Below are 23322 nucleotides of genomic sequence, written 5' to 3' on the forward strand. Positions count from 1 at the left end.
TTGTTTTTGAGTCGTGTAATACACGGAGGATAGGAGGAGGCCTCCGATCACGGCGCGTCCACCGTCGTAGAAAACCCAAAAACAAAGAAAGAAGTGCTCGTGCGCGTAGGACGACGACGACAGACTGACGTCAACATGCGGTGTGAGGACCAGAGATTGCCACGCTCTTGTTTATTACCAGAACAGTCTCGATCAGACTGTCAAGCGCTGGGCTTTGGCTGGTTGCATTGCATTGCCATCCTGACGCCTAGCTGGTCAAGACAAACTAGAAGCTTCAGACAATCAAAGTTAACCAATGTTATATGACATATGTCCTTATTAACTAGATGTATTAGTAGTTATACTTGGTTCACATGGATCATGTCATGTTGTATTATTATCTCTTGAGTTGCAATATAATTTTGTAATGCATTTGCTAAATTATAATTATTTTGCTTCTTAGCCTATTTAGTATTTTGTGCATGTTAAAGTGGTGATATTTTATTTGATCATGATGTAATCCCGTAGCAATACACAGGCATGAATCTACTCCTTCCGTTCCTAATTGTAGGTCGTTTTAGCAAATCTTTTACCATGCATCTATATAAACACTATATCTAGATACTATATAACAAAAAATATGTATCTAAATTTATCAAAATGAACTACAATTTGGAATGGAGGGAGTAGTAAATTTAGAAAATATGGATGCAAATAAACTGTTCTTGAAATATATTACAAATATTTTTTTTCTTAAAATGTAGTATTTACAATTTTTTAATTTGATGGTTTAATAAACATAAACCTTGCAAGATAAATTTGTGGCCAGTTGCTCAAATTAATAGGGGTGTCCATTTTCTCGAAATACCATTCTACAATTATAGGTTGCCTTTTCTTAATTATCATGAGCACATAAATAAATATACACTCTGCACACACCCCACAGACCGGTTACTGAAACATTCCTCATAGAAGTTTAGCCAAGAACAAATTGAAACTCGGATCACATGTGCTGATGCGCGTCGAAAAAGAGCACTAGGAATGTTACTGAAACATCATAAACTCTCATGGACGGATCATTATCCCTGGCTAGCTAGCTAACCCACCGAGAGAGAAGCAAGCAGATAGGCTCGCTCGCTCGCTAAACCTGCAGCAGTGACAGCCACGATCGAGATGTGTTTGTGTCGTGCACGTACGGACGCAGTGCTTATCTCGGAGGTTCGAGCCGTACCGTTCCTCCTCAATTAATCACCACCACCATTTAATTACTTCCCGGATAACTACGGCAAATTTATTCCCACCCGTATTCACTCTCGTCCGTTACGGATCAAATTATGGAATAGTATAAATGCCGGGAGAACGAAATCTGTGCCAGGCTGGCGCGCATGCAGGGATCCACGTGGAAAATGATTTGATTAATCGCTCGCTGCTGCACTAGGAGGAGGAGGAGGAGGAGGAGTATGGCATGATGATGTCGAGGCCGACCAAGCGAAATTAAGGAAGGGATGGAATAATTAGAGAGGAAAATATCTTTCATCCCTATCCTGACATGCCACGTGTATACACAACCCGTACAAAACGATAAGCATTTTTCGAAATTTGAAATGATAATAATATAATCTTTGACGAGTCCATCCAGCTGGAAAAAGGCGGACGCACAAAATCAGAAGAAAAAACATTTACCGGCAACGGGACCCACCGTCATCCGGTCAAACAGTCCACGCACGCAGTAAGAAAAACGAAACTGAAAAGAAATTTGAATTCTGATAAACACGGTGCATGATGCACGGTCGATCTGAACCGTCCACCCTCCATCGACGGTGTCATCGGGCGGCTGGATATACGGATCGAGCTGGCGTGGCGCCTGTCACCCTCCTTTTTTTTCACTTTTCAGCCGACCCATCCGTCCCGCGCCCCCTCCCGTTGGCGATCAGGCCGCCGCCGCCGGGCGCCGAGCCCTATCCGGAGACGAGGAGAGAGAGAGGACACCCTCCGCCCAACGTGCATATCCACTCCCGCTTTCTCTCTCTAGCCTCGCCATGTTTGCGCCGAGCCAATCCGATTCTTCCATCCAGCTAGGGATGTCAACGGGTATATACCCGTCGGGTAGCGGCCACCCATATCCGTATCTGTTAGGATTAAATTTTACCCGTCGGATTACCCGTACCCGCATACGGGTAAGAAAATGATTCCATACCCGTACCCGTCGGGTAATTTTTACCCGTCGGGTAACCCACACCCGAAATCATACCCGAGTATTACATATAAATATTAGACATTCACATGAAAAATAAATCATTACAAGCTTCATTTCAACAAGTTAATGGCTCATATGGGTTAACATGAGTTAGAGAGGGTTCAACAATATATATACTAGGTGAGTTTAATTGGATTTGAGCTAAATTCATAGGTCATATGGGCTAAAATGAGTTAGATACTTAGGCTCATTTGTTTTTCCTGCGGGTATTTCTTACCCACGGATAGGCGGGTATGGGTAGTATAAACCCACACCCGTACCCGCCATACCCAATGGGTATAGGATTTTGTCCAATAATATACTCACGGGTAGAAAAATCATTCCATACCCGTCTTCTTATCGGGTAAAACCCGTCGGGTACTCGAGTTTCGGGTACCCATTGCCATCCCTACATCCAGCCCATGATCCCCTCCGCCCCCGGCCGTATATAGACCCTGTTTGGATCCCAAATTTTTTCAAAAGTCCCTATCACATCAAAAGAAATCTTATTATTTTATAGTATTAAATAAAATCTGTTTATAAATATTTTTTGACAGCTGAGTGTTTTTTCGCGAGACGAATCTAATGAGCCTAATTAATTCATAATTTGCTACAGTGATGCTACAGTAACCTTTCGCTAATTATGGATTAAGATACCTCATTAAATTCGTCTCGCAATTTAACCCCAGGATTCTACTGTTAGTTTTATAATTAATATTTATTTAATATTTCTAAATACTAAAAAATCTCTGGGACTTTTTTTTTAGTCGCTGTTCCAAAACACCCCGTAAACGCCGCGCGAGCCCCGACCGGCCGTGCGTTCCGAGCTGCTCGATCGCCGTGCCGCCGCGCGTTCGCTTCGGTCCGATCGATGGGGGACGACGACGACACCCGCGAGGTGGCGGCACTGCATGGCCGGCGGCGGCGAGGTGAAGGGGACGACCGCTGGGATGGCGACGGCGGTTGGTGGGTGTCGGGGAGCACGGAGGGGCCCGCGGCCGGGACGGTGTCCGGCGGGTCGTCGGCGGCGACGTGGTCGCTCTTCTCGTCGACGTCGAGCCTCACCGACGAGGAGGAGGACGGCGAAGGCGGCGCGACGTCGGCCTCCTCCCGGCCGGATCGTGTCCTCCCTGGCGTCGTCGGGGTCGGAAACGGTGCAGATGGGCGCGGCCGCCGGCGGGACGGCCGCCGGGCCGCTCTACGCGCTGTCCACGATGCTCGAGGATCTTCCGGCTCTCAGGTACAAACACACACGCCTCAAGCCTAGCTATGACTATGATCAGGGGCGAAGGTACTTAGTGATTATGTCTAAATTATCACCATATTTGTAACCTATGATTCAACTCTGTGCACCCATAAAGCAAATGTACCCCTCCAATTTGCTCTACCTTCACAAAGCAAATGTACCCCTCCAATTTGCTCTACCTTCACCACTGACTATGATAAGGGTCATTGAACAACATTTCGGGTACTAGGAATAAGCTCTAGATTGTGATTAAGTGCTTTAGGTCTTGAACAATAAGCTCCCATTTTTTGGCTGATTTCAACATTAAACTTCGTGCAAAATAGGTGCAAAAATGATCTACAAAAGGAAACCTATCCTATCCATCAGTTTCCGAATTTCCTTCAGAGCTCAATTAAGTCATTCTCAATTAGTATGACGTAAATACTAAATAGTATATAGTTTGGAAACTTGAGTTCGCCAATGCAGATTTCAGATATTGTGTTGAAATCAAACTAGAGGACACACACCATTATCATTGCGCAAAACGGTCCAACTGAAACCATTTCATCAGTGCTGACCGCTGTTTTATTTACCCAACCATGATTGATGATTCCATTATTGTTCAGCAAACTGAAACTTGCCAGAATATATATGAGAAAATTGCCTATTTGACACTAGAAAATATGAGGTTTGCTTATTTGACATCAAAAGTTCAGAACTTGCCTATATGTTCCCAACTGAAAATTTTGTTGCCTATTTGACACTCTGTTTGCTTCTGTTAGATTCCACCGTTAGACACGTGGGGCTGCATCGCGAAATGACCAATATGCCCTTCTGCCCACGCGTGAAGACACAGAGGAGGCCAGGCAGGGAAAGAAGTCACGGGAGGGGACGGCCTGCGCGGCCGCTGCTCGCCCGTCCGCGCGGCCGATGCTCGGTCGCCAGCGCCGCCGTCCGCGCGGCCGCGCCTCGCCGCTGCTCGCGTCGCCTGTGCCGCCACGGCTCGCCACCGTCTGCCCGCCCGCCCGCTCACGGCGGCCCAGGCATGGCGGCCGGAGGGCAACGCGTGCTCCCGCCCGTCCGCGCGGCCCCATCTCGCCGCTGTTCGCCCACCCGTGCCGCCGCGGCTCGCTGTCGTCTACCCGCCCGCCCAGCCGCTGCTCGCCCGTCCGCGCGGCCACTGCTCGCGCCGCCGGTGCCGCCGCGGCTCGCCGCCGTCTGCCCGCCCGTCCGCCCACGGCGGCCCAGGCGTGGAGGCCGGAGGCCAGCGCGTGCTCCCGCCCGCCCGCGCGGCCCCGTCTCGCCGCCAGCAGGTTCGCTGCGAGCGACGCCAGCGCGCGGAGCCGCGGCGCGCCGGACATGCCCATGGGCGAACGCGGCGGTGGCCTTCGCCGGGGATGGGGATCGCCTCTACGGCATCAGCGAGCGAGCGCGCACCTCGTGCTTGCGACGGCTAGCGGCGAACGCGGCGACGTGCGGGCGGCGGCCATGGCAGGCGGCGGCGCGGCCGGCGAACAGGCGGCGAACATGCTGCGGCGTAGCGAGCACGAGCTCTACGGCGATCGGGCAAAGCCATTGGTGCAGTAAAAAGGGCGAAAGAGAGGGCCGAAAGGGGTTTCACCGGCGGCGGCTCGGCACATAAACAGGGGCGGCTCCCATGGCGGCGTGGCGATCGGCGGGGAGGTGGCTCCGGCCGACGACACGGCCGGGGCGAGGTGCAGGGGAGGTCGGTGAGGTCGTGAGGGAGCTCCTCGCGCGAGGAATCGAGACGAGCCGCTGCGGTTGAGGCGAATCGGGACCCGCGGCGGAGCGGCCCCAATGGCGGGTGGCTTGGTTCGGCGGCGGACTTGGGCAGGGGAGAGCGGAGCGGTAGCGCGAAGCGAGGGCGTCGGTGCAGTGGCGGCCAGGGTGGAGCTCTGCCTTCTTGGCAATGGCGGCCGCGGCTCTGGCTCAGGCGCGGTGCGCGCTTAGCCAGCGCGAAGGGTACACGACGGCGGGTGAGTGCGGCGAGGTGAGGCGAAAGGGAATGGCGAGAGGCGCCCGGGACACTCAGCGCGCGCATAGCGTACGCGGCGTCGGCCTTGGCGTCGCTGGCCTCCGACGAGCTGGACTTGACGAACAGCGGCGAGCCGGCCGAGTCCAGGAACTGCAGGAAGTGGCCCGCGGCGCCTGACCACGCCGGGGCCTGTGCAGACACCGCCCTCGACACCTTGACCCGGCCGTCGATCCCCGCGGCGGCGAGGGCCGAGCGGAGGTTGAGCATCGCCGGGACCAGGAAGTAGGCTTTTCTGGGGCAGTTCGTCAGCACGTCGTCGCCCACCAGGACGTGGTGATCCTGGCCGCTGGGAGGAAGCGCGCGAGGTGGGTGATGAACCAGAGGTCGGTTTCCTCGTGGAACTTGGCGATGTGCTCCAGCTGCTCATTGGGGATGGTGAGCATGAGCTCTGCATTGCTGCCTGCTTGGCATCGCAGCAGCTTAGGGACATGCAAGCATGCCTCTGCTTAGACTCAAGGGCATTTTAGTCTTTTCATACTGCCTGGCCCACACATCTAACGGTGGAAGCTAACAGAAGTCACTAAAATGTCAAATAGGCAACAAAATTTTAACTTAGGGACATACGGATAAGATCTAAAGTTTGGATGTCAAATATGCAAACCTTATTTTTTCTAGTGTCAAATTGGCAAATTCTCATATATATATATATATATATATATATATATATATATATATATATATGCCAGGGCTAATCTCTACCCTGGGTATGCAACAGTTATTCCATACTTGAGCCAACCTCGAGCGCGCGTCCCACCCACCCCCGACGCAACCAACCTCGTACAGGGCGATGCCCACCACCTCGCTCGCTTCTCCCGCCCATTTTTTTCAAGCGCACCAACAACGCGCGCTGGTTGACGCGCTGCCGCCCATCACCTTGCGCTCGCTTCTCCCGCTTTTTTTCAGGCGCGCGTTGGTGTGCCAGTTTGACCAAGCGTCCTCTCCTGCCTACGGAAAAAGGTACAAGCCAGGGAATCGGACATTTGTTCTCTCCGATCTGCATGCATGGCAACGTTATCCATACAAAAAACCACAAAACAAATATCTAGAGAAGGGAAACAGAGGTTGATGAGACCAAACAAGCACTAGGATAGGAAATTGATTCGTATGCCCAGAGCAGCAGAAAACAAAAGGTTTTGTGCTCCAAAGAAACAAAATGTTTTGTAGTTGCGCGATATACAGACAGACAGTAATGTTTTGGTTTCCTAATCTCATATACCAAAACATGTTGATGCTAAAATTTCATTATCTTACAAACACCACACATTTTTCTAAGCCGGTTCATAAATACCATAAACACAGGTGGAGTCGAAATGGCATCACCTGACACTCCGAACTATATTTTTATAAGAATCTATACACATAGGCTCGAAACATACCATCCATACATGAAACTCAGAATCTATCTACTGTACAACTGATGCTTTCTGCACAAAATCCATCAAGTGATGAACAAGGGGAACTATCCCTAAACACCTGATGGTGATGATGGGTACTGCTGAAAGATGGCACTGTCAATAGAGATCGTGGTGTCCACCACATCTGCAAAAAAAACATTTTAATATACTGGCCTCATTGCCATTTTAATATATTTGGCACCTAAAAAGCGCTGCAGTTCAGATTGCGCTGCTGGATCTTAGTCTGGTGTGCTTCCAGCCATTTCTAAGTTCAACCTGCTTTTCCATGATTGTCCAACCATATCCTTCATCCGAATCGCAGCAGCAATGCACCTGTGTATTTTTAAGAAAAAAATTTCTCCAATCCAATCTAATGGTTTAAGTTTTCCAGATCTTTTGTTTACTTTATTCTTAGATTCGGTGAGCCATTTCAGTTTAGCCATGATTATTCCATTTATGCAATCATGCTGACGCTGTATAGAGGGGCTCAATATTAACAGTAGTGCCATCAAAACTAAAATAAAGCAACAGAGATTACTAGATGCCATCTAACCTACAAGGTGTCATAAGCAAAGTAACAGTGAGCAACCTTAAAACTTTAACATCATCCCATAAATAGTATCCATGAACAATCGAGTATTAATCAGCTGCAATGAACATGTAAATATTTAGGTCAAACAAGGTCCAAAGGTATACATGCACCAGAGATTTCATAATTTAATGGCAAAGAAAAGGACTGAATATACTAAGTAAAAAGCTATGATCAGCACAAAGGAAGAGCTTCATTTCTGCATATTCTTTCTCCATATAAGACATACAAAGCATGAATTAGGGCACCTCCAGTGTGCATGGAAATCGAACCGTGACAGGATAGAGCAGAACTTTGATTCGATTTAGACACTGCAGTGGTCAAACGGAATCAAAAGATTACTTGCATCAAATGCTAAAGGCAAGTCGAACCGAGGTAGTTAAATAATGGGCAAAAAGTAGTGCGCTAGTACAATGTGCTCATCAAGGCTACAGCTTGAGGATGGTGAGATAGAAATGGTGTATTTTATTATATGATGGATCCCTAACGCGTTGCTGTGATTATGTTTGATTCAGTAGAAATCGAACAAATCCTCCGTGGCACTACCTTTTCAGTTGAGTTTGATTTGAACACTGGAGATGCCCCTATGAAGTAGATTTAGAATACAGTGACAGACCTAAACTAAAAAACTCCTTCACTAGCCACACAAAAGAACAAAAAATCCAGTTATTATTCAATTTTTAAACAGGGAAAAGAATTACTTAATATAAAACTACTACCAAAAGTGTAAATCAGTTAAACAGGTTAAGCATGCCTCTGTCTAAGGAAACACAAGAACTCATAAAATGATCAAGCAGCAATAGGTAAGAGCTCACCTCTCATGCCTTAAGCCGAGCTTTTCAAGGAGCACCAGGAGCATCTGAAGTCTTGGAGAGGAGACCCAACGGAATATGCTCCTTGTGTCCTCAGACTATCCACAAGCGACGGAGATAAACTGAGAACAGGGAAATCATTTATGGTATTTTGAAAAACTAATACAATGAACAACTAGTAATAAATAAAAAATATTAATCCCAAGAAACAATTAATTCACAAGTCATTGCCAAGCTCACTACAGAGCAGGGTAATTGTTTAACTGAACTAGAACGGACATGGCAAGTTAATTGTTATAATTCCCACAACAGAGCAGGGTTCAAAGGATTGTGCTGGCACTCAGCTTCTCAACAGAGGTTGTTCTACAGGCTGTATTCAGATCGAAGCTGGTTGAGGCTGGGGGTGCTCATTGCCCGTAACTCGCCAGTCAGGGACATTTGTAGGCAGCAGGATATCTCATGAAGAAACTCAAGTGATGAACAGTTCAAACATCAACATTTAACAACAAAATTATACGAGGCACCCAAAGTTCACTATGTGGAGAAGAAGCTACGGAGCCTTGACTGAATGAGCATTTAAAGGAGATTTGGTCAGATTGAAAACAGCAACTCATCACCACAACTTACGATGATGTATGTGACCAGGACAGGAGGCGACGAGGCGCAACAGAATATGCCAGAAATATTTCAAACCGCTCAGGTCACGAAAATAGAAAAAGCTGACCTGGTTGCTCCTGCACCAGCTGTCACTAAAAAATTGGGATTGCTAATACGTACGCTTACTACTCTAAATAACACCAGGGATCCAATCACAACTCATCACCAGCAATACAGACAATCAATCACCAGCAGGGAGGATTGAACGTTAATTGACTGAAAATAGCAGTGGGTACTCAATTTAATTCTTCAACCTAATCATCATTATCACAAATAATTGTTGCCACCAATAGGGGTAATCAGGCAACAGCAGGAGAATCGAATTAATGTGAGAAAAGAGGGGGCATCAGACTCAACGTAGGTATTAATGAATACTCATCCAAACAAACCTGCCGCTCCAGGGAAGGAACCCCAAGCTATAGCGGAGGAGATTGGATCCCTGGTGACCGTCGTCGCCAATCCGATTGACAACCAAATCGGAAGCTGCTCGAACACCACCTTGCTCGGGTTGATATGCATCTGTGGACCAATCTGTGCTGAGAATCCATTCAGCAAATCGACAGTGTCAGGTGCAATACCCACTGAAATGAATACGGCAGGGAAAACTAAAGAATAATGAAACAAGGAAAATCATGATGCAGCTACCGATTGCAACAAATTATAACCTAATTCGAACTAAATCTGGATGAATCATCGGTACGAAAGAAAAAATGTGACCAAAATTAAGGGGAATCAAATGGAGTGAGGATAGAGGAGCACCTTGCACTGGCGGGGGAACCACCAGCGACGATTCATCAAAGAATGAGCACCGGCAGACAAATCTAGAGCTTGCACGGAATTAACCGTAGGAACAACAAAAGATGAGGGGGAATCACCTGATCAGAGAGCAGGCTGGAGGAGGATCGACAGCGACGGGAGGAGTGAGCGGCATCGGGAACGGGAGGGCGTCACCTTGAATGCGGGGATACGCAGGCGATTCATCCACACCGTGCCATCAATTCCTCCATGACCTAAAGGTAGGCCAGGGGAGGATCTCGTCGGTGGGCCATAGTAGGATCTCCCGGGGGTGACGACGACGGGAGGACGGTCTTGTGGAATGGCGTTGGGAGGAGGGATCACCGTCGGAGGAGGGGAGCGGCGACGGGAGGAGGTGCTGTGTCGGGATGAGATGCGGCGTCAGGAACGGATCAGTAGTGACGGGAGGCGCCAGACTCCAGATCGGCGACGGGAGGAGCATCAGCTGGGGTTGGGCGGCGCCAGTCCCCGATGATGAGAGGAGCGGCGTCGGAAAACGTATCTGGGCCGGGGCTGGCTGGGGGAAGGGATCGCGAGCTGGGAGGAGAAGAAACTGCTTCGGGGCGGTGGGGGTACGCGGAAAAGGAACCAGTGCGGCGGGGAACCGAAGCCGGGCGCCTACGCGGCCTGGGGCGGTGGCTAGCTCGGGTATGGAATAGCTTATTCCGTACCTAGGGTACCCAATAGACCTACTATATATATATATAGGCATGCTTCACACCAGCATCGTCATCTCTAACATCTAAACCAACTCGCTCTCTGCAGAACAGGGCTGTCCAAGTTGTACAAGGGAAGATCCCAGTCCTTCACATCGCTGGCCGATGTCAGCTGCGTGGAGGATCTCGCGAAGAAGACTACCCCTTACATCAGAAGAAAGAAGCAGGCGCCCAGGTGCTACGCTGAAGTGCTGGGCGCCAAGAACCGGCTGTCGAAGACGATAGCCAAAAAGGTGCCGAGGGGCAAGCCACCTGCTAGGTCATGGCAAGAGAGAGATGTACAGATGCTAGGCCATGGCCAAAAAATGTAGGCGGCTCATGCCAATGAAATGAGATAAGTACACTAGTACAGCACTGAGAACACTAGGCCATGGATTGCTTACTGAAATCGTTTTATTTGCCTATCATGTTCTTTGGTCACTGTCCAGTTTTGCGCCTGCATATCCTTGATTGGCTGAAACTTAAAGCAGAGCAGATTCTTGTCAAACTTAACCCCAGGGGCAAGGCCAACACAATTTCTGCCATTTGAATTTTTTTATAGTAAACTTGCTAAAAACACAACACAAATTGATGAGAAGCGCCATGTATATCTGAATGTACTCAAAATTAGAAACTTAATTGAAAGCTCATCCTTTTCAACTTCAAGAAATAGATACTTCACAAATGAAGGCAATTTGAATGGCCACACAATTTACTGTGGCAGTCCCACCTAAATTAATCCGGCTTAATTGCGCTAACCAGCCCCGAACAGTAACTAGGGTTAACACACACTTAAAACGGAGTAATCCGGCAGTGCTGTCGGGTAAAATCCCGATTAAACCACTTGAAACAGGATCAACAAAGCAGTCCAGAGAATACAACATTCCACAAATTTTACAACACAGAGTATGAAATTGAATTAATATTACAAACCAAGTTTGAATTTATAAAAAAATATAACAAAGCTTAAGAGTGACAGAAAACGAACGATAGTCTAGCGACGAAACAAGACGTCATGATGAAGCCCGTACATGACATCATCCATCCACAGATGTACCACCTGAAAAACAAAGCCACAAGCAAGGCTGAGTATACTAATACTCAGCAAGGCTTACCCGACTAAGGGTATACTTAGCCCTTTATCTAGACATGACGACTTTTGGCTTGAGGGGTTTATTTGCCGAAAAGCAGTAAAGAGTAGATCCGTAAATTCAGATTTTAGCTTTCAAATTCTAGTTCAATTACCACTTTAAGTGAGCATCTATCCAATATCATACATGGTGGAAACAATTATCTTTCATCAACCAACCAGCCAAATTCATCATCATCATCTTTCACTTCTTACTCTATGTGGCAAAAGGGTTAAGCAGTCCCAAACCGTGAGAAGCGGACGATTCGAATCGAATTTGTTAACCTGGCCAGGCAGACCTAACACACACGTATGGGAACCAAGTCACCCACACGACTTTTCCCCTTTCTTTCCGGGTTGTGGATCAGGGTCACCCACCTCGACTACAAGAATCCACGCCACGGTACGACGCCGGGTCGTGAGCCTTCTTGCACCCGCATGTGGCCGCATGAGAACAACGTTCAAAGAGGGTGAGGGAGAAGTCCACTCGCCGGGCCGATCAGGTACTTAAGCTTACCGATTACCATATTTCTCGGCATGTGGTTAGTACGTTCAAACGCTTAACCACCACTACCACACACTGCGGCCTTATCAATTTTCACTAAACAAACGGGGTATCACAAGTACCACAGCCCCGCCCGTAGGCCTTATAGTTGCAGTATGTAGTAAGCATTCAACTCCTATAATTCTCGCGAGTGACAGGAAATCACTCGACTTCTACCGAACCATTAGCCTAGCCAACTAGCGACCTTCACATACTAGTGTTCAAGCATAGGTACCTAGGATTATGCAGCTAAGGTTCCAAGCAACTCCTGTAAACTTAAATGCGCAAGTAGATAGAAACAATAATAAGTTGCATAAATTTAAAATAGATAGGACATGCTCCGGGGCTTGCCTTTTTGCTGAGCAGGGTTAGTATTTCTCTCGGCTTTGGGCCGGATCTTCACAAGTTCCTTCCTCGGCTTGCTTCGCTAGCTCCTAGCTTCATGACCAAATTTATAGACGACGTCTTTGCTACGATTTCTACATGAATGCACAAGCGATGCAAGTGAGCGAAACAATTTAAGATTTTTGACCGGACTGTCGAGTATGCAAACAAGCTAATTACACAAAAAAAAATAGGTAGCACAGCGTGGCATGTGGACTACAAGAAATGATTTCAACATCTAAGTGGCACAAATATTTAGTGCAGATTAAGTAGGCACATGCACAACCCACCTGGAGGCTGGAGCATCAGCTAACTTTGGATATGAGGTAAATTGAGAAGGTAATAACAATTTAAATATAGCTAAGAGCATTTGGCCTTGCCTAAAGACTATCAAATATTTTCCCTCTTCGATACAGATCTAAGTAGTCACACATAAATGGCTTTGCTAAATGTTGGCATTTTATGAACTATTGGTGAATGAAAATAAAATAAAACAAATAAAACAAAAACTCAACTACTAATTAGTGAACACTATCAGTCAAAAGTTATCCCATGAGTCAAGCAGATTTTATCTGTACAACGCTATCATATAAAGTCATGACAAAAGCTGATGATATTTTGATAGATTATGCTTCAAGGGAGCTAACATGATTGATCTCACAGGACTTCAAGCAACAGAGAATTAACCATTTATTTAACAATTTATTCATCACACAGATAAACCACAAACAAAAGGACAAACCTTTTTATGAGAAACTATATATGCATAAATTAAGGAATAACGATACAAAGCTATGACAGATGGTTTCGTGATTTTAGAACTACCAATATTTTTCTAGGAATTCCACAGAATCAAACATGCACAAGTATTGCTACCAAAGAAACTAACTAGCTTCTACTATCCATCCCTTCACCAAAGCGTGCATACAAACAGAGTGCTAGGCCTGCACCTGCTGCTTCATCTAGGTATTTGACCTTCAAATTTTTCCTGCAGGTTTATCTACTCAAATATAGCAACTAGTAAAAGTTTCGTAATTTTCCAAGTACCAGAACTATTTATCATGAGATAGCACTATTAACCATGGATTTAAATCAAAACCAAAACTAGAGAGTTGTGATGGCTCCTAAACTTTTACCATATTGTTCATTTAGTATCTAAAGCATATTGGAAAATTTTTATTTGAAAATACCAAGTAGAGCATCAAAAGCAAAAATACGGCATTTATTACTAGCCTAGAACAAGATCTAATAAAAACCCATAGCTATATTTGTCAAAATGTCCTCAAATTTTTATAGTAATCTATTCATCTAAGGTGTAACACACTGTCCAAAAATCAGCTAAAGATCAAGGGTATAACTTGAGATACATACAAATGTGGATAAAACCAATATTTAATGTAGAGATAAAACTATTGGTCAAATGCAAAAGTATATGTAACAAAAGTTGTAGATTTTGTTGCAAGGATTCCAGAACAGTTGAGTTTGTATTTTTCTGATTTTTCTACATTTTTCTACAAATTTTCAAAGTTTGCTGTTTGAAATCCATGTATATTTTGCAAACTAGCCCCTGGAATTTTTGTTTCTTTTAACATGAGGTCCCTGGTCGGACCAGGAACAGAGGAGGGATTCCGGCGCTTTTTCCGGCGAGTAGAGTCACCGGAGGTGGGGGCTAGGTTGGGGGAAATGGAGAGGAGGTCGAGCCGCACCTGCGGGTGGTCTCGGGGCTCGCGGGGATGGCCGGACGGGGCTCGCCGGCGTGAAGCAAGGGGCGGCGGCGGGTCTGTTCACCGGCGGTGGCGTTCCGGCGGCCATGTGCGGAGGTGGCTGGGCTTGGGAGCTCCGTTGGGGCGAGGTGAAGCCGTTCCCGAAGTTGTTTTGGGCGGGGAGAGGGCGGAACGACGAGCTCGACGGCGAGCTACGGACGGCGGCGATGCTGTGCCGCGGCGGCGTTCCGGAGGCCCTGGGCGGCTGTGAGCGGGCTTGGGAGGACCAGTGAGGGCCAACGAAGCTCGCTAGAGGGTCGGTTTTGGGGAAGAAGGGGCGCAGGAGGAGGCTCCACGGGAGCAGGGCGACGGCGGCCATGGCTCGCGGTGGCGGCGACGAGCCTGAGCAAGGGAAGGATGGGCTCGGCTCTGGAAGAGGCGAAACGGAGAGGAGAAAATGAACTTGGCTTCGTTGGATGGTTAAGCGGCGACGATATGGTTCGACGAGGCGACGCGTGGTGGTGCCGGCGACGAGACGGCGAGGCGACGGCGTTGCGACAGGGAAGGAGATGATGGCGAGGGCAGTTCTGTAAATAACGCGAAGTTCCAAAGTCCAGTTTGTAAACTCAGCTTTTCTCCTTCTTCATGGCTTCAAATGAAAAACTTTTGAATACCAAACTTGCTTAAAATTTCGAGATCTACAACTTTCGTTTTAGTCACTTTTTCATTTGAGACTTCGTTTGAAAGATAAAAATTGAAACTTGAGTGCATTTGAAAATATCCAATATACTTTGAAATTCAAATTTTTCTCCCACTTTTGTGTAGCAACTCGAAAAACTTTGAACACGAAAGTTGTTCGTATTTTGAAAACCTACAACTTTGGTTTTGGACAAAAATTCATTTGAGCTATATTTTAGAAAGTATTTTCAAAGCAGATTAGTTTGAAATTTTACAGATAAATTAAATCTTTGAACACTACGGTTCAAAGGACCTGTCATTTTATGTTCAAAATTTTATTTTCTCTCTTTGACTTCAACTAGACTTTGATTTAACATGATTTTATAGAGACGCCTATTCGTTTTCATATGTATACTTACATTAGTTTAAAAATTATTTACGGTTTCTGACCTATGCATCTATATACATACACATGCATGCACACATAAATGTATTCGATTCCATCTTCTTAGTTGATTATTCATAATATCACATGTAATATTTCTTACTTAGCATTTTAAAACTCTGGGATGTCACATTTACATAACCAGGAATCCTTTCCACAATGTGGATGTGGAAAAAGATGTGTAGTTACAAACCATCATTGGGCAGATTCAATGGCCTTAAATTCCAGCGGGGTTTCAACATGCTTGGAGATATAAACCCAAATTTATGTCCAGAATGATGAATGATGACTAATGGAATCTTTACAATGAAAGCAGTGGGACCGATGGTAGGGATGCCCTGCCAAAGGAACAGCTATTTCCTCAACCAACAAAATCAACTGATAAAGTACATCGGATTTGGAAGCTTGAAGGATCTCGTTGCCATTGGAGATCCTATCAAATCACTCCATTGATCCCCTGAATTCCCGAGTATCTTGAATCCTTCAGCCTCCATGGCAGCTCGTCTCTCTGATTTGTACTGCACAGCAGTCTTGCCAATATCAGAAGGTTGCCTGCAGAAAAAAATCTTTTGATTAACAAACACAGAATGATGATTGCATAACAATGGTAATAACAAATAACTTCACATATTTGAAGTGCTAGCACTATACGACAGATCTCCAGATGCTATGTCAGAAATATGAATTATTGAAATTGCAAAATGGGCACTTAAAGCTGAGGATTTTTATGGTTGTTGATCTAACCAGTACAACAGCACAATTATGTGCGGATAAGTAACACAACATTGGTGTAACGGATAAATTATATATATGCGAATCTTTGAGAGACACGGCCAACAGTCTACAGTGTAATACTCAATCGTCACTGGGCCTGAGGTTTATTAAGCATCACTGGGCCTGATGTTTCACGTAAATCTGGCATCAGCCCTTATAAAGAAATTTTCTCACTTCCTAGCAGGGAAACTTTGAAGTCTATCACTGGAGTTTCTCAGGTTAGCCATACGACAGGTACTACTTCTCATAAAGCTTCTTCAACACCCTAATATATACTCCAAGTCTCCAACTGCCAGCACTGCAGATACAAGAGTTGTAAAAAAATACCTTAGTATTAGTTTTTCCCATGCTTGGTATCCAGCAAACAAAAGATTTGCTTCCGTCGAATTACGCTGGAATTCAACCCGGCCAGTCAAGAGGATAACGTGGAAACCAAGTCCCTGAAGCTCATTGTACAATTTCAGGCTAGATGGCAATGCAGGCGCCTTTGCTGCATCTACCCATTCGTCAAAGGAGGTGTCGTTGAATTCCTGAGATCTAAAGAATCAGGGAGAAATGTAAATAGGAGTAGCATTCCAAGTTTCCAACAGAATACTTAACATTTAATATTGTCATGCAATCCATTGAAAGAGTTAGATCAAACAACCAATCCAATGGTACCTGAACTTCTTAAAATAAGTATGTCCAATATCAATTGAGTTGCCTTGGAGGAAAGATTTAACGCCCTTTTTTTGTTCTACTGAGTAAACATTATGGGTATCCTCCAAGTTACTTGCAGAAATTCACCAGACGTTTACCATGAATTGGACAATGTGTCATGCTGAATAGGATTCAAGGATAGTCTTTCAAGATACAGTAAAGTGGTTCTACTTCTCAATTTCAACCGCTAGTCCCTAAAATCCTATCTGAAATCAGAAAACCCAAGAGTTTCGACTTTTGAAACACACATTCAGTTTAGAATTCAGATGACAAGTAAATTCTGTCCCGAACAGTGAAATGGTATGTTTCATTCATGCAACAATGTGCTTAGCAATTGAGAAATCCCACCATACATTAATGCATTAGGCGAGATCGATACTGAAGGCACTAACTACATGAGTAACCAATGCCCAACCCCATAGTGAAAACTGGAGAACTAGAGTATAACCCAGAGCAATGCTAACAAGTTCTCAAATCACACCAATTTGCACTGAACTAGACGCTTCTCAATCACGAATCGGCAAACGCAGGAATACCCAACGTGACAAGCAACTACGGCCAAGCAAGAAACAGAAGCCATGGCTCCAAGGGAGTCCACCTACCCCCAGCCGTTGACCGCGTAGTAGGGCGCGTTGGAGAGCAGCGTCTCGTCGACGTCGAACACCCACGCGGGCCTCGCGGCGCCCGCCCCGGCGGCGGCGGCCAGCGCGCCGGAGGCGAACGCGAGGGAGTCGGCGGCGGCGACGGCGGAGTCGGACGCGTAGCGGGGGCCCTCCATGTAGCCCCGCACGAACGCCTCGCAGCGCGCGGGGATGGCGCGCCAGGGCCCCGCGTTCGCCGTCTCGACGGACAGCCTCCAGCTGTCGCAGAAGAGCGCGTCGCCGTCGCCGCCGGAGGAGACCGCCGCCGGGACGTCCGTGACCGTGCGGAGGACGGACCGGGGCCCGCTCGCGCTCGCGCTCGCGGCGGCGGACGCCGCGGCGAGCGCGAGGGCGAGGACGAGGACGAGGGGAAGGAGACGCATTGCGCCGCCGCCGCCGCAGGGGAGGCGGGTGGTCACTGGATTGGGGGCGCGGAGGCGTGGGGACGGACGGGACGGGACGGGATATTCCGGCGGAGGCGTGGTGGGACTCTGCAGCGTAAGGCTGGTTCCAACAGTGGCTCTGCAGCACCAGCCCGCAGCCACAGCCACATCAGCGCCACGTCAGCTCTCGCCAGCCCACTCGACTCCAGCGCTCCATCACTGAGCCTGCAGCCTCAGCCCACAGCCACGTCAGCGCAACGTCAGTTTTTCCATTCCAGACTTAATCATTTCAGAACGCGTTCTTTTATAATTTAAATGGACACAATAACCTCATTTTATTAAATTTAAAAATTCGGAAATTACATAAAAATTCGAAATAAAAATTACACGACAATTTAAAATAAAGGAAATTACATAAGAATAAAAAAATTACATAAATCTAATGATGATTTTTGTTCCAAACATGCTCAATCAAATCCCTCTGAAGCTGTGAATATACTTGCCCTGATGTCATCGCGGCCTCTCTCTGAAGGCGAATTGCTAGACTCGGCGGTGCGTTGTAGTGGATCGCTGGTCCGACGAAAGAAGTGACAGTCTCATTGTTTTCGTCAAACGATCCGCCTCGCTCGTCATCGATGATCATGTTGTGCAAAATAATGCAAGCACTGATTGAGCACTGATGCTTGCTGCTCTGAAAAAAAGCGATGCTTCTCCAGTTGTGGAAGAGGCACGCCCTTCATGAACACCGGCCACGAGGGATATATACCGTCAGCAAGGTAGTATCCCATATTGTACTCATGGTTGTTCACGGTAAAGCGCACCGTGGGCTCCTGTCCTCTAATGGCATCAGTGAACAACGGGGACTGATTGAGCACGTTGATATCGTTGTTGCATGCCAGATCCAACGGTCATATGAGGCTACGGCTTCAAGGATGATGGTTGGATGCTTGATGTCCCCCCTGGTAAATTGGCCCTGCCAACCCACTGGACAATTGCTCCACTGCCAGTGCATACAATCGATGCTCCCTAACATACCAGGAAACCCACGCTCCTCTGCCTTAGCTAGTAGACGCTGAAGATGCAACTCAGTAGGCCGAAGATAGAATTCCCCCATAACACTCAATGATGCCCTCACAAAAATTCTCTACACTCTAAAGCAGTAGATTTACCTAACTTGAGGTACTCATCGATCGAATCTGCGGCTATGCCATACGCTAACAGGCGCAAGGCAGCAGTACACTTTTGCAAAGGAGATAAACCTCTACGTCCGGTGGCATCAACTCTTTCAGTGAAATATGAAGAATATTCACCTAACCTTTCCATAATACGTAGGAAAAGACTCCTACGCATACGGTACCTTCGCCGGAAGTAGTTGGGAGGATAGATACAGTTGTCGGTGAAGTAGTCGTTGAGCAGCCTAGTGTGAGCGTCTTCGCGATCACGATGGATGTAGCGACGAGGACCCCGCCGTCTTGAGGATGAAGCTTCCATCTTGCGCCTTCAGCGCGGCGATCGTATCCTCAACGGCGGCGAAGAGAGCATCGCCTAGCCCGTCGCTTGAACTCGAAGAAGACATGGCGTGGGTGAGGAAGTGAGTGAAATGGGGAGTGAGAGGTGTGGAATGAGCTCCAACCAGCCCTCTCTATTTATAGATGAGTTGGGGACGAAATTTGTGATTTTTTGGAATTTTTTTCGAATTTTTTGGAGTTCAAACGGTCAAAAACGGCTAATTACAACGGCTAGCTGATGTGGCAGCCGTTGGCCAATCACAGAGCGCCATGTGGCAGCCGACCGGACGCCGGGTCGGTACCGACCGGCCGGGTCGGTACCGATCGGCCGGTACCGACCGCGCGCGGCTTCAACGCCGGTCGGTACCGATCGCCCGGCCGGTCGGTAACGCTACCGCCCCGCGCTCTCGGTTTCCGCGCTTACCGACCGGCGCGGGTCGGTAGCCGGGTCGGTACCGACCGGCGGGGGTCGGTACCGACCCCTGTTGGAACCAGCCTAAAGCGAGGGGATGGGCCGTGACTGGACAGTGGGACCCAGCTACTAGAACTTACATGGGACGCAGGCCCCACGACTTTTTTTTTGCAATTTAGTTAGTTTGTTTTTTAAATTTTTTTACATTTATAAACCTTCAGCGAAAAGATTTGCAAAAATGTACCCGAGACGGCGTAAAGTTACGGCGCCGTGGGTGAAAGCGATGGCACCGTAATTTTGCTTTTTTTTGAAAATAAACATAAATATATTAGCAGCAACTTGTTGCGAGCAGCCTAACAGACTGCAATTGTACATGAGGCAGTGTTGGAAGAAGAGGACACTATGGTAAGTGCTCTACATTTGAACAAGATAGATCATGAAGCGAATGTAGAGGTGGCGCAGCACCCAAAGATTGCCTTGCTAAGACATAGGCTGTGGTGTTGAAGGACCTGTTTGTATGAAGGAGCATCGCATTTCGCCGGGCTATGGTGTTCATGGAAATTTGGGTGAAGGTCTTTGCTCTCCAATCTAGGGGATTTTCAGCTAGCTGTGTATTAATACACTGGACTAGCACATGTGAGTCGGAGAGGAAAGTGACGTTGGAGATGTCCAGGCTATCTGCCACCAATCTTGCAAGAGCCAAGGCTGCCGCTTCCGCCATGAAGACTGAGTGCATTCCAGAGGCTTGAGCTTTGATGTAGAGCGAGGTGTGATGGTCAACCTACGAATTGATGAAGAAAATTCCAATACCCGTGCTTCTTGGAGTTGGGTGGTTGTTGTCCGGAGATATCGCTGCATCAGTGTAGCACCTTGCGCCTCCTATGAATGCCGGGTTCCTGGAGATGGCATAGCCTATTTGTGATATTGTAACTGTAGAGTTAGAGGCATTAACATGGTTTGTAGTGGTCGGAGCAGCGGTTGGTCGTGTGGAGGAGAGAGACTGAGAGGTCAAGCTGCCTTGCTGATTATGCTGGTGCATCATGTCTGTTGTACTAGCAAGGGTGGTGGTGCTGATAAAAGCTTGAACAGCATGAATGACCTGTACTGCACTCCAAGATTTTCTCTGAAAATGTTTGTCATTTCTCGCTTTCCATATGAACTATAGGATGATTAGAATTTTAACGAAATCACATTTAGAGAGAGTGTTAGGCATGACATAGGGTAAAATAAGCTGAATGCCATCCGGGTCATTAGGAAGGTTATTTAAATTGATGTTGGGATAGAGAGTAGACCAAACAGCTGTAGGGAGTTCGCAGTGGAAGAAAAGGTGGACATCATTTTCTATCATACCACAGTAAGCACAATTAGGTTCGATGTTGGAGGAGTACCTTGAAACTCTTTGAGCTGTTGCTAAGGCTCTTCTTATGAGGCGCCAAGTGAAGGTTTTGATCAGTGGGGGCAGATCCTTCATCTTCCATGCTGATCTGAGGATGTGACTGGCGTGCTGATTGATGCTTCTAGAGCCTTGGCTTGGAAGCTGGATATACCTATTGTTGTGCTAGATACCTATAGATGTTTTTGGTGGAGCAATTGTCATTCGTTGCTGGAGTCCACCTGAGCACATCTTTTTGATCAGTTGGAACTGGAAGGATTTCCTGCATGGTGTCATCATCAAAGACTTCGGTGATTAGATTAGTATTCCATTGCTGGGTATTGCTTAACCAAAGGTCGGACACTTTAGCTGGTAGAGGTATTACAGAAACAGGGAGTCTGAGGTGGTCATGAATGGAATCCCAACTGGGAATCCAAGGGGTAGACCAAATGGAAGAGTTGCCAGCTTGAATCTGGTAAGTAACATTGTTGGTGAGCTCTTCGCTGACCTGCATGATAGATGACCAAAATATAGATCTGGGGCCGTTAGTGTTAGCAGTCCACAAGGATTTATTATGAAAATATTTGGCTTTAAGAATAGCTGTGAGCATAGGATTCTTTTCAATAGCAATGTTGTAGGCTGCTTGGATAATATGACTCCTGTTGATTGTTTCAAGATCTCTGATTCCTAGCCCTCCATTGTCCTTGGATTGGCATATGTCTTCCCAAGAGCGGTAGGGAATCAGGTTGGTATGATTCTCCTCCTGTATACCTGTCCACCAAAACTTTATAATAATGGCTGTTATTTTGTGAAAAAAAGATTTAGAGAATAACACCGTGGACATGTAATAAATGAGAATAGAGGAGAGAACCGACTGGATGTAGGTTAATCTACTAGCGTGATTCAAGTTGTTGGCTCTGACTGTAGTGAGTTTACCTTTGAATTTACCATATATGAAGTTGTAAGCTCTATTACGATCGTTGTGGTTGAAGATGATGGGGTGCCCCAAGTGCTTTGTATTTGGCTGTAGGTTAGGAACTGGGAAGATGGTTCTTATGGCCTCCTTGGCTTCTGTGCCTACATTCCTGCTAAACAAAATATAGGATTTTTGAAGGTTAGGAGTTTTGACCTGAATTGCTGCAGAATTCATGGAGGATAGCCTTTATTTTGGTGGCCTCCTGCATTGTGGCCTGTCCACACAGAATCAAGTCATCTGCAAAGAGTAAAGAGTGAATGGGAGGACATGAAGGTCCTAAGGTGACACCAGCCAGGTTGTTGTTAATCATTTCGTGCTGCAAGTTAATACTCAATTCATTAATAGCAACCACAAAAAGGTATGGGGAGAGAGGGTGTGGCAGCACCGCCCAAATTAATCCGGCTCAAGTGCGCTAACCATCACCTTAAAGGTAATCCCGGCTAACACGCACTTCAAACGGAGTAATCCGGCAGGGCTGTCGGGTAAAGTCCCGAAGAATCCACCTGAGAGTTAATCGAACCCAAAGCTTACATGCAACCCACACGAAGGTGAGTCCAGAGAGTACAACATTTCACAATATATTACATTACCGAGTCTTAACTTAATTATTACAAACCAAGTTCGAAAACTCAGAAAGGTACTTGAAGTTCAAATTGAAAGTAGTTCAAAGTTCACTACAACGGAAATAAAGAGGGTACTAAACGTCGATACAAGATGTCATGATGAAGCCCGTACATGACATCACTCGGCATTGTCATCGTTGGCCGGAGTCGTATCCCACTCTACCGACCAACCAGGAGGTAAAGTACATGGCCAAGTCAAGCTAGCTATCTGATCTTCAAAGGTATCACCTGAAAACAAAGTTGAGCCACAAGCAAGGCTGAGTATGATAATACTCAGCAAGGCTTACCCGACTAGGATATACTTGCCCTCTAACTAGACATGCACGGCTTTTGGCTTGAGGGGTTTGTTTTTGCCGAAAAGCAATAAAGAGTAAGTCCCTATTTTCCGATTTTAGCTTTCAAGTTCTAGTTTGATTAACCATTCTATATTAGCATCTATCCAATAGCATACATGGTGAAAACAATTATTTTTCATCATTCAACCATATTCCTCATAATCAATGTTCCACTTCTTACTCTATGTGGCAAAAGGGTTAAGCAGTCCCAATATCCGTGAGAGGCGGACGATTCAAATCGAATTTGTTAACCTGGCCAGGCAGACCTAAGCACACGC

At 46.7% G+C, this 23322-nt stretch overlaps 3 protein-coding genes and 1 long non-coding RNA gene across 5 annotated transcripts; 1 reads left to right on the plus strand and 3 right to left on the minus strand.

Annotated features, from left to right (window-relative positions):
- The first annotated feature begins 3010 nt into the window (after positions 1–3010).
- LOC120704851 lies at positions 3011–10879 on the plus strand. Of its 2 annotated transcripts, none has more exons than XM_039989386.1 (2): positions 3011–3455; positions 10509–10879. In XM_039989386.1, exons 1-2 carry the CDS (start codon positions 3087–3089, stop codon positions 10644–10646), a joined length of 507 nt encoding a protein of 168 aa, XP_039845320.1. In that variant the 5' UTR covers positions 3011–3086; the 3' UTR covers positions 10647–10879. The 2 variants fall into 2 exon arrangements, with proteins under 2 accessions (XP_039845320.1, XP_039845321.1); XM_039989387.1 differs by lacking the exon at positions 10509–10879 and adding an exon at positions 4223–4331.
- On the minus strand, positions 6679–9694 carry LOC120704853. The gene is made up of 2 exons (XR_005687703.1): positions 9338–9694; positions 6679–8413 (listed from the first exon to the last, which is right to left on the minus strand). It is a non-coding gene; the product is annotated as an uncharacterized LOC120704853 (long non-coding RNA).
- A 1473-nt stretch (positions 10880–12352) lies between the features above and the next one.
- On the minus strand, positions 12353–14668 carry LOC120704852 (proline-rich receptor-like protein kinase PERK1). Its single transcript, XM_039989388.1, has 2 exons — positions 14202–14668; positions 12353–12590 (listed from the first exon to the last, which is right to left on the minus strand). Exons 1-2 carry the CDS (start codon positions 14575–14577, stop codon positions 12511–12513), a joined length of 456 nt encoding a protein of 151 aa, XP_039845322.1. The 5' UTR covers positions 14578–14668; the 3' UTR covers positions 12353–12510.
- An 832-nt stretch (positions 14669–15500) lies between these two features.
- Positions 15501–17897, minus strand: LOC120704850 (acid phosphatase 1-like). The gene is made up of 3 exons (XM_039989385.1): positions 17397–17897; positions 16423–16632; positions 15501–15873 (listed from the first exon to the last, which is right to left on the minus strand). Exons 1-3 carry the CDS (start codon positions 17816–17818, stop codon positions 15696–15698), a joined length of 810 nt encoding a protein of 269 aa, XP_039845319.1. The 5' UTR covers positions 17819–17897; the 3' UTR covers positions 15501–15695.
- Between the last annotated feature and the right edge of the window lie 5425 nt (positions 17898–23322).

Source organism: Panicum virgatum, chromosome 4K (assembly GCF_016808335.1).
Source record: "Panicum virgatum strain AP13 chromosome 4K, P.virgatum_v5, whole genome shotgun sequence".
Taxonomy (NCBI): domain Eukaryota; kingdom Viridiplantae; phylum Streptophyta; class Magnoliopsida; order Poales; family Poaceae; genus Panicum; species Panicum virgatum.

Excerpts from the sequence above, each read along its gene's own strand:
- LOC120704851 (XM_039989386.1), top strand. The coding sequence starts at position 3,087 with ATGGGGGACGACGACGACACCCGCGAGGTGGCGGCACTGCATGGCCGG. Across the intron at positions 3,456-10,508 it reads GAGGATCTTCCGGCTCTCAG|AACAGGGCTGTCCAAGTTGT; the intron begins GTACAAACACAC and ends CGCTCTCTGCAG.
- LOC120704852 (XM_039989388.1), bottom strand. The coding sequence starts at position 14,577 with ATGGCCGCCGTCGCCCTGCTCCCGTGGAGCCTCCTCCTGCGCCCCTTC. Across the intron at positions 12,591-14,201 it reads AGCCCCGAGACCACCCGCAG|AAATCGTAGCAAAGACGTCG; the intron begins GTGCGGCTCGAC and ends GCATTCATGTAG.
- LOC120704850 (XM_039989385.1), bottom strand. The coding sequence starts at position 17,818 with ATGCGTCTCCTTCCCCTCGTCCTCGTCCTCGCCCTCGCGCTCGCCGCG. Across the intron at positions 16,633-17,396 it reads TACGCGGTCAACGGCTGGGG|ATCTCAGGAATTCAACGACA; the intron begins GTAGGTGGACTC and ends CTGATTCTTTAG. Across the intron at positions 15,874-16,422 it reads TGGGAAAAACTAATACTAAG|GCAACCTTCTGATATTGGCA; the intron begins GTATTTTTTTAC and ends TTTTTTCTGCAG.